Source organism: Sceloporus occidentalis, unplaced genomic scaffold, assembly GCF_023333645.1.
Source record: "Sceloporus occidentalis isolate IW3139 unplaced genomic scaffold, rSceOcc1.0.p SCAF_4, whole genome shotgun sequence".
Taxonomy (NCBI): Eukaryota; Metazoa; Chordata; class Lepidosauria; order Squamata; family Phrynosomatidae; genus Sceloporus; species Sceloporus occidentalis.
In genome coordinates this window covers 21,398,446-21,415,000 of record NW_028316984.1, presented here as the reverse complement: position 1 = coordinate 21,415,000, position 16,555 = coordinate 21,398,446, and the positions used below count along the sequence as shown (strand labels likewise).

At 40.9% G+C, this 16,555-nt stretch overlaps 1 protein-coding gene across 2 annotated transcripts in view; it reads left to right on the top strand.

The window, feature by feature from the left end:
• KIAA2012 (KIAA2012 ortholog) overlaps nucleotides 1-16,555 on the top strand; it is an 85,029-nt gene that overhangs the window by 62,692 nt on the left and 5,782 nt on the right. For both annotated transcript variants that reach the window (XM_089519386.1, XM_089519385.1), the window contains exons 14-18: nucleotides 7,872-7,965; nucleotides 9,315-9,492; nucleotides 9,944-10,079; nucleotides 12,259-12,683; nucleotides 14,053-14,255. In XM_089519386.1, coding sequence (XP_089375512.1) covers nucleotides 7,872-7,965; nucleotides 9,315-9,492; nucleotides 9,944-10,079; nucleotides 12,259-12,683; nucleotides 14,053-14,255 — 1,036 coding nt within the window. The remainder of the gene's footprint in view (nucleotides 1-7,871; nucleotides 7,966-9,314; nucleotides 9,493-9,943; nucleotides 10,080-12,258; nucleotides 12,684-14,052; nucleotides 14,256-16,555) is intronic.

Genomic DNA, 16,555 nt, shown 5'->3' with positions numbered 1-16,555 from the left:
AAATCTTAAACTATTGTAAATTGGGTAATTCTCCCCTTTTTGAGTAAATAAACAATGAGACTACTATCTATGCAACACAATCACATATTACCACTTCTCAAGGCAGACTGGGAGCTGACTGAGTGATGACTCATGACTCGTCACTCAAGGACGCACACCTCTCTGTTGCACCCCCTGAAATTTGGGTATCCCATGTTGGGAACCCCTAGTTTATTGTATATGTGTTCACTGATACAGTAGCATGTTTTTTCCACCCAGAAAGTTTACATCAGGAATAAGGGAACATGTAGTCTTCCAGATATTGTCAACCTAGACCTATCATCATCACATACCACAGGAGTGGCAGCTAGGGCTGATGAACATTGCAGTCTGACAACATCTGGAGGGCTGTATATACCCACTGCCTAGTTTGAACCCAATTTGAAGCTAAGACTGGACTGGAGCTCCAGTTGGCTTGCAGAGTTTCTGATATAAAGCAAAGTGTATTAAAATGTTTTAAATTCATTATTGCTTTATTGTGGAGAGCCAGCACGGTGTAGTGGATTGAGCGTTAGACTACAACTCCTGAAACCAGGGTTTGAATGGTTGACCATGGAAACTCACTGGGTGATCTTAGGCAAGTCACACACTTTCAGCCTCAGAGGACGGCAAAAGCAAGCCCCCTCAGGACAAATCTTGCCAAGAAAACCTTGTGATAGGATGGCCTTCGGTGTCGCCATAAGTTGGAAACAACTTACAGCACACAACAATTGTTATTGCAGTATTTGTCATTTGTTACCTCTTTGACCTGTTAGGGTCAAGACAAGCCTCTTTCGTCATTGTTGTTTTAGACAGATGCAAGCTATATAAAACCTGCCTTGTGTTTCTTCTGTCATTTCTAAAGCTTTCCATGCCCCATTTTCAAGGCAGGGTCCTGAATCCTATTGTTAATCTTTACTAGAGTAGACTCACTGAATCTGTGAGGAATTTCCCATGTATTGACTTACCACTAAACAATAACTCAGAAGGTCTACCCTAGTTGAGACTAACCAACATTATTCAAGCCAGGGAAGTTATAAGAACTGGCTTACCATTGTTAAAAGAGCAGAGATAGGATAGATGGAGGCAAATGTATTTGGAATCAAATGGACAACACTCCCATGGGACTCTTTCTCAAAACAGAGTGGTTGTTAAGTTATATTTGGGTGCAAATTGATTCTCGGATTGATGTCACCAAAAACTCTCCAAAGTGTAGCTAGCAGTGATTTCGTACTTAGTGGGTGGTCAGAATGGGTAACCACCATGCTGAGAAGGTGCAAGGAAAGGTGTGAAGGAAAGCCAAGTGTCAGGATGTTATAAAGAAGCCAATTTCCTTGCTTTGATACATGACAGTCTCATCTCCAGCATTCCTAAGAATACCAGTAGTGTTTGTTATATGTGGAGTGTGTATGACATATGTGATGAATATTCTCCCTCTATAGGATTCTGAATTACTGTGAATATATAGTTCTTTGTTTTGAATACTGAGAGTGCTGAGGTCTGTTCTGTTCTAGTGATGGCTTTTTGATTAGTAAAAAAGAGAGTAGTTAATTTCCTCCACAACTCCTTCACTATTTCAGCATTTTGATGTCCCAGGGCCACCACCGCAGTGAGATTGCTACTTCCATGTGCCCGCTTTCCATGCTGTGCCAATAATGTAGGAAATAGGGGGACCTTGTGGAAATTATGTGGGACATCGTGTCTGTCATGTAACAAATGCTAGCATGAGACATCACAATATCATATGCTCCTCCTATGTGATTTCTCCATTTTCTAGATTACCACTATGGTGTGAGAAGCAGCCGCATGGAAGTGTAAACCACACAGCTGAGGGTAGCATGGAATGATCCCTCCATGTTTGCCTCAAATGAGCAAATGTGCATTTAGGTGTCTCATTCTTGCACTACTAGTAAAATCCAAGAAATGAGTGTGGGAAAGCTACTTTTGAATGCAGCTCCCAGAATCTGTCAACCAGTACCATCACTGGTCACTGCTAAAAGTAGCTTTTATGCAATTACAAGATCATCACATCTCCCAGTTTGGGTGCTACACTCATCAGCAACTAATCTTCTTGGGGTGCCTTAGATATCAGAGGTCTAGTCAATGACGATCCAGAATAGAGTGTCAGGTGTCCTAGCACCCACACTATAGAATTCTCTACGTGTATACATTAAAATGTAAACAGAAAACAGATGTTTGGAAACCTGTTGTTTTCAGTCAGCTTTCTCAGCTTTTTTCCAATAAGTTGTTTTGTTTTGTTTTGTTTTTTTGGTCTTATACCATAATATTGTCACATTTTACATTTTGGAAAGGGAGCCAACATGGTGGAGTGTTGGACTGGGACACTCAGTGGCCATGGTTTGAATCCCTGCTTGGTGATGGAAACCCACCGGGTGACTTTGGGCAAGTCATACATTGTCAGCCTCAGAGAATGGCAAAGGCCACCCCCGCACCCGTGAACAAATTTTGCCAAGAAAACCCAGCAATATGTTTATCTTAGGGTCCTTGTAAATCAGAAATGATCTAAAGGCACACAACAACAACAACAGCCATGTTATTGTCATTTTTTGCTTTTTATACTGTATTTTATTGACGTTTGGTTGTTTATTGTTTGTCTGTCACTTCGAAATTTGAAAAGATATTGGGAAGAATAAATCCTAGGCACTGATAATATTCCAACAGAATTGCTACAATCCACACAAACAAAATCAACTCTAGTGATAACTAAAATATGCCAACAAATATGGAAAACAAAGCCGAGGACAACAGACTGGAAATGATCCATATGCATCCCAGTTCACAAAAAGGAGACACAAAAGACTGTAGGACTATAGCATTAATAATCCATTCAAGCAAAATTATACTAAAAATTCTGTAGTATAAACTCCAAGTCATATAAGGAGAGAGAAATCTCAGAGGTACAAGTGACATTCAGGCAAGGAAGAGGCACTAGGGACCACATTGCAAATGTACAATGGTTAATGGAGCGCAACAAAGAATTCCAGACGAAAATCAGCCCCTGCTTTATAGACTATAGCAAAGTCTTTGACTACATAGATCACAGAAAGCTATGGAACACTCTTAAAGACATGAGAGTGCCACTACATTTGATAATCATGATGAGAAATCTCTACTTAGGACATCAGGCTACTGTTAGAACAGAATATGGAGAAACAGAATGTTTCCCAATTGGCAAAGGGACCAGGCAAGGATGCATTTTATCACCCTACTTGTTCAACTTGTATCCAGAAAATATCATACAAAGAGTAGGTTTGGACACACAAGGAGGAGTGAAGATAGGAGGAAGGAATATCAACAATCTAAAATATGTGGATTACATCATATTACTAGCAGAAAACTTCACAGGCTTGGAACAATGAGTAAGGGAGGTCAAAGAAGAAAATGCAAAGGCAGGCTTACTGCTGAACATTAAGAAAACAAAAATAATGATCATAGAGGATCTGCATAAATTCAACCTAGATAATGAGGAAAACAGAAGAGGTGAAGATTTTCCATACCTTGGCTCAAACATTGATCAGAAAGGCGATTGCAGTCAAGAAATAAGCAGAAGACTAAGAATGGGAAGGGCAGCCATGAAAGAGCTAGACAAGATCATAAAGTTTAAAGATATACAACAGAGCACTAAAATCAGAATCATATCAGCCCTTGTTTTCCCCATCATCATGTATGGATAACATTCAGGGGTAGCTGTGATGGATTTTTGTTTGTTTGTATGGATGTGGGAGATGGGCAGTGATGAAAGAAAATAAATTCATTCAAGATGTGGTCCTGGAGAAGAGTTCTGAGGATACTATGGACAGCCAAAAAAACAAACAAATGGTCCTTTGAACAGATCAAGCTTGGGCTCTCCCTGGAAGCCAAGATGATGAAACTGAAGCTGTCATCTTTTGGCCACATCATGAGAAGGCATGACTTCTTGGAAAAGACAATAATGCTAGGAAATGTGGAAAGTAGTAGAAAGAGAGGAAGGCCACATGCCAGAAAGATAGACTCAATCTGGTAGGTCACAGACATGAATTTACAGACCCTAAAGAGGGCAGTGGAGGGCAGAAAGTCATGGAGATGTCTAATCCACCATGAGTCAAGAGCAACTTGAGGGCAGTTAACAACAACACGAGCCTCATTTGAACAAATGTGCTTTACTTCTAATTAGACATGTGTATGGTTACATTGTCAGTGGTTACAATCCAGCACAGAGTTGGGAAACCCATGTGTTATATTGCAGTTGGCATCTGCTTCAAAGGGTATTAATATTTTTCTACATTAGATACTTGGCAAAAGAGAGAGAAAGAGTCTGGTAAAAAAATTCAATGCCTAGAAATATATTTCTTGGCTTTTTAAGTTGCACTTTTATTCCTTTTAGTGGCATACAGGGACTTTGTATCAGTTGGGTTTTCACAGTTGTTGGAACAAGAGTGCCCTCTATTGACAGTAAGGAATTGCTGATGTTCAAACTGAAAAAGTTCATAATTTCAAGTTTTGGTTTGATTTGGAATGTGGAAATAAGATTACAGAATGTTAAAAATAAATGCACAGAAAAGAAACTCTAAATACAGAAGATGACTGTACAACTGTATGTTGCCTTTCTGTATTTGTCTAAATATGACTAGAATAATGTATGTGAAGTTCCTTCAGCATTCACATAAACATTAAACCCTTAAACTGTTGAATGTGAAGTCAGGCTTCAGGAAAACAACAGCTGCCCCATACCTGATGAGCATGCTGGCCTGGCTTGTGTCAGACCACTGGCTGGATGAAGGTATGGGGGAGAAGGGGGAAATTAATCTCTCCGTTTGGCCTACCAGGATTTTCTGTACATCTGCAGGTGAAACCTAAAGACAAGGGAATGCATTTGCAGTGTTCCTCCATGATTCTATCCCCATCCCCATATGGTCAATCCCACCATTTGCTAGGTTCAAGTGTCTCTGTTTAAGTGTTGGTGTCAGTGGATATAACCCACGCAGTTGCACAACAATCTCCCATCCAGAGCTAGCCAGGGCAGTCCCTTCAGCTCATTTTGCTGGGGAATATCAACATTCATGCTGAGATCACCCTGTGAGGAACAGCTCAGGACTTCATGTCTGTCATGGATCCAAAGTGGTGTATGCCCTTACTCAGGTTGTGGTTTCGTGATAGCTGTTGGGGTCTTTGCTGTCTGTTTGGCAGGCAGTTCTGTCAAAATCCTGATAGATGTCTGAGAAATCAGGGGGGAAATGGAAGACTTACAACCATTCCTGAGGTTCCCCTCTCACAGAGAGGAGCCAAACCAGCTCCTTAGTTTTCCAGGGAGCTAGCAGTGATAAAATTGGTGAGACGGCAACTAGAAAAATGTTGGCTGAGAACAATGTTTGACTCAACATGGGCTAGAACCTATTTGAAGACCTACTCTGTGGCAGTATGCACAGCTATATATATCTCTTTTCTGCCACCATTGTGTCTGCAAAAAGCCATCCTGCGGAGCTGTTTAAAGTAGATAGAGGACTATTATATCTTTGCCTATGAGGAGAAAAATGCAGACTGCTGTGAAGGATTTGCACAGCACTTTGCAGATAAAATCACTCTGATCTGTTCTGGCTTGGATGCTATAATAGCTAGAGTTCCAGTAGATGTCAATTTGTCCCTTGCTTGTACAAGGATGGTGGATAATTTTACATTTCTTCAGCTCAAGGATGTGGCTTGGATTCTCAGAGAGGTGAGAGCCACACCATGTCTGTCATATACTTGTACTTTCTGTCTTATTTAAATGAGGGCTGGCAATAGAGGAAAACTGGTCACATGGGTGACAAAGTGGTCATCTTACTCATTTTTACAGTAATACTGGGTTTTATCTCTCTCCCTGAACTCCCACACCCTGGATAACTATTACCCATTGTCTAATATGATGCAAGAATGTGTGGGGGCCTCCCAAATCTAGGGGTTCATTGATTAGATTTATTGTTGTAATCTATTTCAGACCACTTCCATATGGATAAAAGGCTTCTGGAAGTCGCAGATTTCATTCCTGTACAAACCAGAGCCAATGTGGTGTAGTGGGTTTGAGCATTGGACTCCAGATCTGGAGATCAGGGTTTGAATTCCACACTCAGCCATTGAAACAAACTAGGAGGGTGCAGGGGATTCAGACTGCACTGAGTGACACTGCCAAAGGGGGGTTACAGCCAGTGAGCCCTCCTCCCATCCTTGCCCTGTGAGGCTTGGCTTTAATTTCAGGGCAGAGAAGGAAGGGGGCTGGTGCCCTCTCGTCCCTGCCCTGCAAGGCTTGGTTTTAATTTCAGGGCAGAGAGGGAAAGGGCTTGGTGCCCCTTTGTCCCTGCCCCACATGGCTTTACTTTAGAGTAAAGCTGCATGGAGCAGGGATGGGGTGCCAGGCCTTCCCTGCCGCATGTGGCTTTAATCTAAAGTAAAGACACATGGGGCAGGGAGGGAGGGGCTTGACACGTGATACTTTATGGCAATCTGGTTGAGTCCCTAGTCTGATTTTGAATCTGATTATGGCCCAGAGGTAGCCTTAGTGGATGATCTATAGTGGGAACTGGACAGGGGGATTGTGTCCCTGTTGGTTCTGTTGGACCCAACATCATTAGTCTGTATTATTGAGCACCATATCCTTCTGGGAACCCTTGGTGTGATAGGACATGGAAGCACCATAAAATTCCTTCTTGGAGGGACCTGCTCCGAAGGAGGTGTTAGGATTCCCGTTCAATGGTTTGAGAACTGGCCTACGCAGTTGCTCAATGCTGTGCCTTGGCCTCCATGCTATACATCATATCCATGAAACCACTGGAAGAGGCTGTCTGCATGTGTGCAGTTCAGTGTCACCAGTAGCTTAATGACACTAACTCTACGTCTGCTTGTCATAGAATCCCAAGGAAGCTGTTTTCATTCTAAAACAGTATCTAACATCAGTAATTGGTTAGATGAAGGTAAACACATTGAAGATTAACCAATATAAGAAGGCTGTGCTTAGCGTCACTTTAAAGGCAGATCATGGAAGAGAGATGCAGCCTGTACTGAATAGGATTATACTGAGGACACAGGTTAGCAGTTTGGGTATACTCTTTCACTCCTTATCTTGGATGCCCTGGTTTCTGTGGCTGCCAGTTGAAATTAGTGCACCAATTGTGCTCATACCTTGAGTTGTCAGATCTGGCCCCATGGGTATATGCCTTCATTACATCCAGTATGGATTATGTTCATAATATTATGTTCATAAAGCTGCTTTGGAAGAGCATTCAGAATTTTTGGTTGGTTCAAAGAGTTGCTCCCAAACTGTTAACCTGGGCTTCTTGCAAGGAGCTCACAACTTTCTTGTTGCAACAGTTCCACTGGCCACCAGTCTGTTTATAAAACCAATATGGCTGAGGTCCAGGCTATCTGATGGACTGTATGACTCTGCCCAGGCCTCAAGATCTTTGGGAAATGACCTCCTTTCAGACACATCTGGTGGCAGCACAAGAAAGGGCCTTCTTTGTGGCTGCTTCTAAATCCTGAAACCACCTTCCTAAGGAGGCTAGAACAGCCTTGCTGTGGGCAGGTAAAGATGTTTTTTTCCAACAATCTTTCGAGAAATTACTTTTTAAAGGGGGGAAGGGGCTTTAATAGGGTGCTGTACCTTTTTAAATGGCTCTTTATTTTTAAAAAATGTACATTTAAATTGTGTTTAAAATTATTGGTAAATTACATTTGAATGCTCATTTTGTGTGTTTTTATCTGTAATGTGGCTGATCTAATTTGTAAGCTGCCTTGAGTCCCAGTTCTGAGGGGAAAGTGGAATAAAGTGAATTACTGTTATTTCTGTAAAGATATATTTCTCTATTTTACTCCCTTTTCAGATACAAGGAGACAGCTGGAGACCCTTCCTCAATCACACAGCCTCTTGCACCTGAAACCACACCTTGCCCATTCACTGATCACGGCATCAGAGATGTAAGTATATAAAATGAATGGGCACTGACCTTTCTAAGGGCATGGCCACATATTATGTTTTGCAGGTCCAAGAAAATGAAAACTATCAGTTATAAACTTGCTGTATTCATCAGCAGATCTATGAAAGGCCAGCCATATCCACAAGCAGATATCCCTGTGTGTTGTGTTGTTGTGTAATGTGGGTGTTGCAATTTCAGTAGTTCAAGTTAGAGGTATGACTGTGAGCTGCCAATACTGGGAGTGAAGTGTAGCAGGCCAATGGCTCTGTTCAGGTAGCCTAGCAGGCAGCCACGTTCTCAGATCTTCGATCAGACAGGACCAGTTTAAAAGCTTCATATTATATCTTCCAATCACAAAGGCTGATGCTGAACATATACTTCTGTTTGCTTCTCTTTCTTTATAAACTTGGAGAGCATGAAATAAATACTTTGTATTTCACCAGGCTGGGCCCCAACTATGGACCACAAGGTTGAACACCCTTGGGCAAGGCGATATAATAGTTTGCTCAGAACACGTTTTGGTACTGCCAATTATTTCACTGGAATTGTTCTGCCCTTTTACAAATTCCTTGTTTTTTTAAAAAAGTAACTGTTTAACTCCACATTTCTTAAAATGGTTGCTTTTAGTTCCTTAAAAAAACATTGCCACTTCACCACCACAATGGTGCTATTGTCTATAATTATAAAAGTAATTTAGATGTTATACTGCAAAAGGAGTGAAGTTATCCTTCATTACAATCATAATGTGATATAGTTATACCTTCATTACTGGGAAAATGAATAATAGCAGGTAATTGGTAATTTATAATTAGGTGCTTCCAAGCTCTGGGGAGCTGGGGTGGGCTAGCCCTGCCAGCATCCCTGTTTGTCTCCACGTCTGCTAGTCTATTTTTAAATAAAGCAAAGATTACAAAGACGCCATCAGTCTCTAGTGCTTTCCCACTCACCCAAGGGATGCTCAACTCGGTAGTATTGCCTCTGGGACATTCTGAGATCCTGAGATGAAAGGTACAGAGAGTATTTGGGTAACTACCAGCTTTTATTATTAACCATGAGGAAGAGTCTTGGGACTAGTATTAATACTACAAGGAGAATATTTCTTCCTTTTCTTGGTAATAAGACAAGGAGAAAAAGCAGTTACCTGCTGATGTCATTACAATTACATGAGTTATACACCAAGGGAATTCAACACCTTCAAGTAAACAAAACAAACATAATATGGGGAGGGGGACCAAAACATTCCTTTTTCTTATTGCTATGGCTTCCCCCCCAAGAGCAGAAAGTATTATGTGCTTTAAAGGTTTGTAAGAATGTTTTCTGGCCTGGTTATTTCATATGTCTTTCTGAAAGGGAGAGTGTCCCTGAATCAGGTAATGCTGTCAATAAGCTTCTTGACCATGGCATGGAAATTAAAGAGAGCACAAGAATGGACTTGCCTTCTTCTGAAAAGGAATTTAGATCTGAAGAACATAAAATGGTCTTACCAAAGAAAAGCAACAAGCACGTGAAGGACAGCAGCCTCAATACAGTGAGTGTTAATAGTCTGCCAGTTCCTAGAAAAATTGCACAAAACATTATGAGAGTGTCCTGGTAAATGTACCGCACAGTGTGGACACAGATGTGAGATTGCTTTTTACACTGGTAATCTGGTGTGTTATTTAGTTCCTTCCTCTTCTTTTCCCCACTTTTGCCTATGCTCCAGGCACTCGGTTCTGCCATCACATTCATCAAGCAGCAGAGAGCTGTTGCTGCTGATCTGGGGACTCCAACTTTTGATGGTGTTGGTATTTATATATAAGGACCCTCTTTGGGTCTTTCATTGACAAGAATGGGTATTTCTCCCCTCCTGAAAAGAACAATCAATTGGAGTCTTCTATTGTGAGCCAATTAATGTTTACTTACTTACTAATCCCTGCATATGTTGACAAGATATGCTAACTTTTTCTTTCTTTCTTTGTTCATTTTGTAAAAATTTCCAGGCTGCAAATGTTTTGGAGAACAAGCCAATGCTAAGACAGAAAAAACATGAATTGGTGAAAACTGGAGTTGTTTCAAAAGTACAGAAAAAGAGTGACAAGAAAGATAGTCGCCAAAGGCAGAAAGAATTTGTTGTAGGTATGTAGATTTGGGGGGGGGGGGGGTGTTTCACATTATTCATGTGTTTATATTAAGGGTGTAAATCTTTGCATATTTTGTTCTCACATATAAGAATTAATAATTCCAAAATGCTGAGTGAGATTATGGCAGTTTTTGCACATTTTTAAATACATCAAAAACATTTTTGTGAAAAATTTGTTGCATAAAAACTTGCTTTGGGGCAAAAGTGTTTTGTGCATTACAAAGGTTGTCTCTGCCCAGAAACCGGTTTATTGCACAATTTGTTTACACAAAAAAGTTCTGAAATACAAATCTATTTAGTGTTCCCTAGTGTATATGTGCGCACCCATGTCTGTCTTTCTGACAGATATGAGTAAGCAGACATTAAAGCAAGCAAAGGAGCATTTTCCTTGACCGACATGCTTTATATACTGGCAGTCAAGGCCAGATTAAGGTGACTGAGACCTTGGAACAGTTTCAGAAATGGACCCCCCCACACACACACACACACACTGAGGAATTATGCAACCTATTCTAGATAAGAGGGCATAGATATTAAATAAATGAATGAAGAAATAAAAATGAAATAAAGCTAGATCACCAGCAACACAGAAATCCACTTGTGTGAATCCATGTGAATTTACAGCTTCAGTGAGAGTAACAGCCTGATTCCACATGTTTTTACTCAGTTGCTCAAGTAACACACAGTGGTGGTGATAACAGAAACAGCAGGATATTTAGGAAGTGGCTGCAGAAGAAAAGGTAGGAAGCTGCACCTCTTCCCTCCAAAACTGAACCCCTAGTCAGAGAAGGAGCTGGATCAATTGCTCCACCTGGAACCACTGATAACCTGCCTCTGCCAGTAGTTACCTCACTTACTCTGGAACCAGCTGTTTTCTTTTTATACTATTAGGCAACTGTTGCCAGAACGAACAATGTGATACAGCTTTTCGCAAATTATCAGCACAAGCAAGCAGAGAGAAATGCAAACCGATAAGCTGTTCAGAACCCTTTTGAAGCGTCTCTGTCTGTTCCAGTTACAGATGTAAGGAAACCCTGGGCTTAAAAGAACGGATGAAAAATAGACTCAAGTGCATGCATTCTTGGTTTGCAAAAGCACTGCCCTTCTGCACAAAAAATAAAAATATGTACACTTCGCTGTTATTGGTTCATTTAACACATTTTTACAACAGTGTGGCGCATTCCAGACATTGGACTGCTGAAACATACTTTTATCTTCAGTTAAATTTGAAAGCATAGCTAATCCTTACATTCAAAACAAGCTGTATTTCATGAATGTACAGTATATGAATATTGAAGGCAGATAATTCTGCTGTTTTTATTCAGTAATAATATCTGACAATAGCAGTGTCCTATGACAGTGCCACTAGTGAGGAAGGTGCAGCCATATGTCCTCCTTTTTAATTTCTTGGCCTATTGGAGCCCATGAAGGGACCTGGCATGGAAGATCAGGCACTGTGAAGTTGCCCATCCCTGAAACGTGTATAAGTATGTAGCAGTGTGCTCAGTGGGGCTTATTCATTATTAAGTTTGTCTAAGTTTGCACCCTTGAATGCAACACACCCAAAAGAGAGAAGTGCCTAGATTATTTGGCAGGCACCGTCCTCTCTCTCTCTCTCTCTCTCTCTCTCTCTGTGTGTGTGTGTGTGTCTGTGTGTGTCTGTGTGTCTGTATTGACAGGACCAGCCCTATCATTAGATATTGTCAAGTCACATCTTCAGAGTGTTCAGGAAGGACAGCAGTTTGTTAGTTATCCAATTTAATATTGCCTATTTCTTACTACTAGGGGGGAAAAATAGAAGCACACTGAAATATCTTCCAGTTCCAAAAATATTTGTCCAGATTAGACTACTGGGCTCCTTGACTGTCACAGAGTGGAAGGACATTTAATGTTCTATTTTAGGCAGCAGAATTTCTTGGGCTGCCCCTCTGCATTGGGATTGCTGGAGGATTTAACTGTGTATTTCTTATGGTGCACTAGAAATGTATTCCAGATGGAACAGTTTGGAAACAACTCTTCCATTACCTGCATTCGTAGTTTGGCCCTAAATTAAAAAGCACTAACTATTTGAGACACTTGAAATGCCTTCTGTAAGAATTGTGTAAAATAACCTGAGTTACAGCTCTACACTTGTGTTAAAATTAAGAGGAAGAAATATATATATATATTTTGCAGGAAAACCAAGACAGAAAAAAGCTGCTGGGAAAAAAGTTGAATTTTCCAAAGAGAAGCCAGCAGAAGTCAGAAGATCAGAAACTATTGAGGAACCACTCCAGGAGGAAGGAGAATGGGGAGGAGATGCTGATTTGGAGCAGATTGATTCTTTTTGTGATGGAGAAGGGGAAGCTGGAAAAGAAAAAGAACCTGGTGATGATGATGATTTGGGAGGCACTTCTGACCAAAGTCGCCCTCCTTCCACACCTCTCCAAGAGGAGCATCCCTTGCCACTGCAGGAGGGCCAGCCTTCTCCTGAACAAGATGGCCACTCTTTTGTATCTCATGTCAACCCTGCAAACAACAAACCAATTGTTCTCCATCCAATAGTTCCTGTTGCAAATGAATACCAGAATGATGCAGTCCACAACAAGGGAGTTCCAGAGGTAAACAGGATTGTTTTCAAGCAAAGTCATACTTAAGGAATTATTCTCAAATGGTACATTAGCAATGTCTCTTACCATAAAGTGGTCAGTGATTAAACCTACTGACTTGATTTTAATCAGAGATTAGTAGTTTGGGTGTTGAACTAGGACTCTTGAGATCAAGGTTCAGATCTACTCAGACCTGGCTGACCTTGGGCAAGTTATACTCTCTCAGCCTCAGAGGAAGGCAGGGTCGAACTCCCTCTGGACAAATAGTGCCAAGAAAACTCTGTGATGGGTTTGCCTTAGAGTGTCATGGGTCAGAAATGACTTGAAGGCATACAATAACAGACAACTGTCAGTTGTTGTTTTTGAACAAAAGAAGTACATTCTGTGTTTCTGTAGCTGTCAGCTCTCATGGGACAGAAAGTCTCCCTAGAGGAGAAGAGGATGGCCTCACGGTCTAATCAGTTACCACTGCTACCCACTCCATGTGGCTTCCATGGGCACCAACACAGACCTCCACCTTAAAAAGTCTGCCCATACCTGTCCTGGATAAACATTTTATTTATCACTGTCCCTATGGAATTGAGAGGCATGTTTCTGTATAATTTTCCTGGGTTAAGTCTATCCTACTAGAGAGGAGACATAATCACAGCTAAGATGCATCTTGTATTTACCATCTATAACAAATAATTTAAATAGATTTGGCCTAAGATGTTTTGCTACCTGTGGCAAAGCTAGCCTCCCCCTTGCAATCCCTAACTCCATCCACAGATGGAGTTGTTTAACTTTGGCTGCTCAGAAGATGGCAGTGGCACCGCCCCCCCTGAAGAAACCTGCCAAGAAAACCCCGTGATAGATTTGCCTTAAGGTCGCCATAAATCAGAGACAACTTAAAGGCACATAACAGCAACTGCCACACTACAGAATTAATACAGTTTGACACTGCTTTAACTGTCATGACTCTATCCTATGGAATCCTGGGAGTTGAAGTTTGTTGTAGCTCCAGACCCCTCTGACAGAGAATGCTAAATATCTCACAAAACTACAAATCTCAGAATTCCTTAACTTTGAGTCATGGCAGTTAAAATGGTATCAGTCTGCATTAATGCTGCAGGATAAATTCAGCTGAAATTTCATCACTGGCAATGGGATAGTGCCTTCCACTGCCTCATGTGGCCTACAAAGCTCTTTCCTTCAGCAAAAGGGACATTTTCTGGTTGTTGGGAAGCAGCCACATATACCTGAGATGCTTGCTTCCCACTCTCACCAATGGTAGGGCCAGCCTTGCATTTCAAGGAATGCAACTGTGTCCCCAGTGAGCAACGTGAGTGCAAAGTATGCTGCTGTGTTTGGAACTAATCCTCTTTTCATTCTACCTGCCCAGGATCTCTCTCAAAACAAAGAAGAGGAGAGATTGTCACGGGAAAAGATCATAGCAGAGAGGGCAGAGAAAAGACGGCTGGCAGTAGAGAGAAAACGAAGGGAGCAGGAAGAGCAGAAGCGGCAGGCACAAGAGCAGCAGGAGCACATGGAGCGAATGAAGGAAGAAATGCAGCAGGAACAACAGAGAAGAATCGAGGAGATACGGTTAGTGGAAGTAAAAAAGCATATGGTTCATGACAAGGGGGAAAGTGGCATGAAAGTATCTCTTCCATTGGACACCTTCAGAGATGTCTCTTCTTCAAAAAAAGTAATATATTAGTCTTGATAAAATGATTAAAATGATTAAAGCTCACTACCAATGTTTAAAAGATATAATTCTTATTCCTAAGAGGTATATTAATACAAACCAATACATACACAGTAGGTAGTAATAATGTAAAATAGAAGAGTTTTGTATACCATGTTCACATGGTGCAACACAACAGAGACAAACAGGTGACAAAAACTGTGTTCAGCTTTTAGACCTACTATGTCCATAAGGCTATCATGCCTAAAACTAAATCCATTTTGGCCTCCAAGCCTCCTTCAGTTGTTTAAAACTATCTTAATTAGAAAACAACTTGCTGATGCTATTATAGTTGCAGATATAAGAAACCAGAGTACATATCTTCTACTGAATATTGAATTCATATTATTGAAGTATATTTTTTTTAAAAAAAACTCATATTTTCTAAAAAGGAGAGTAAGAAATTTGAAAACTCATTCCAGTAGTTTTCTTTGTTGTGAAAAGTCAAAATTTAGCAGATTGTCTATTGGTTATCTGCCCAGGTTGTATGAGAAGGCTTATCCACTGTCCTCTTGGTATAAACACAGACAGCTGCTACTCTTGGTGCATTGAATAGTTATAGCAGCCAGGAATCCAGACAAGGATTCCCTAGAGCACGATTGCCAAAAATGTTATACTAACAAAGCTCAAAGCAAGTGTGCAAGGTCTGTTGCTCATCCAAGCAGTCTGTAAGCAACAGCCAGGGCAGAATCCACCACAGCATGATACATCTGTCTGTAGCAGCACACTCCAGTTCATTAAGTCACAAGGCTGATGTAAGTCACAATGATAAATGAGACCTGGAAAGTTCCTTTTTCAAAAGGACTTTGTGCAGAGGTGGTCATGTACCCTTTGATGCTGTTGTGTACCTCCAAGTCACTTCCGATTTTATGACTACCCTAAGCTGAACCTATCATAGAGTTTCTTGGTAAGATTTGTTCAGATGAGGTTTGCCATTGCCATCCTAAGAGAGTGTGGCATACCCAAGGTCTCCCAGTGGGTTTACATGGCCAAACTGGGATTTGAACTCTGGTCTCTAGAGTTGTAGTCCAGCACTCAAATCACAACACCACGATGGCTTAACCCTTTAGAAACAACCTAACTTCTGGTCATTGACTGTGTGTCTGTATTCTTAGTAATATTGGAACAGAGATTCTTGTGCTATTTGGTTCTTTACTGTTTTTTATGTTCCATGCTCACCATCATGATCTTGTAAATAATCATTTCCACATAATCTTTCTGAAATGGTTATAACTTTTTTAAGTACAGTATATGCATTATTTTGTGACTTCACAACATTGTGACCCATCCATACAGTTGGACCAAATAGTGCAACCTGTTCAAATGAAAATTCCCTAGTGCCAGCTGTTCTTCAAACAAGATGTAGGTCTGTATTGGCTGTAAACCATCAGTTGTTGTTGTTGTGTGCCTTCAAGTCTTTTCTGACCTATGGCAACTAAGACAAACCTATCATGGGGTTTTCTTGGCAAGTTTCAAAGGGGGTTTACGACTGTGACTTGTCCAAGGTCACCCAGTGGGTTTACATGACCGAGCCAGGATTCGAACCCTGGTCCCCAGAGTCATAATGCCATGCCACAGAAATTTAAACCTGGATGCAAATAAAGCCTCGTGCTCACATTCAGGAACGTCTGTCATAATTTAGTCTCCAAAATCTTGATGGAATATCCATCATATATGAAAAGGCCATGTTCCCTGATTGAAATCACTCTTTTATGTCTTTTTGTAGGGCTTTGTATTTAAAACCTTTTACAATTTTTGAGGAGTAATTCCTCTATCCTTTCCAACTGTACCAATTTGGCAGGGCCAGTCCCAAATCCTCTGTCATCCCACTTTTTCAGATGTTTTTTAAATGGCCCAGTTTTCTTCTCCTCTCCTTCTCAGACTTTCCCCCTTTGTCCACAGCTTACTTGATTGGTGCAAACTGAGTTTAAAAGTCAAAAATAGTTTGCACTCAATAATTCAGGAGAAAAAGAGGTGGAATCTTGCCCTTCCTGTTATGTTCAGGAAAAAGCAAACTGCTGCAGCCTCTCCTAGCTTATGTGTTATTCTTCATTACTAACCTTTGCTATCTTAGTGACACTCTGATGTATGTTGCTGGAGAGTGTTCTTCTCCTCACTAGTTTCAAAATAAATGCCTACTTATGAAAATCCTTTACGC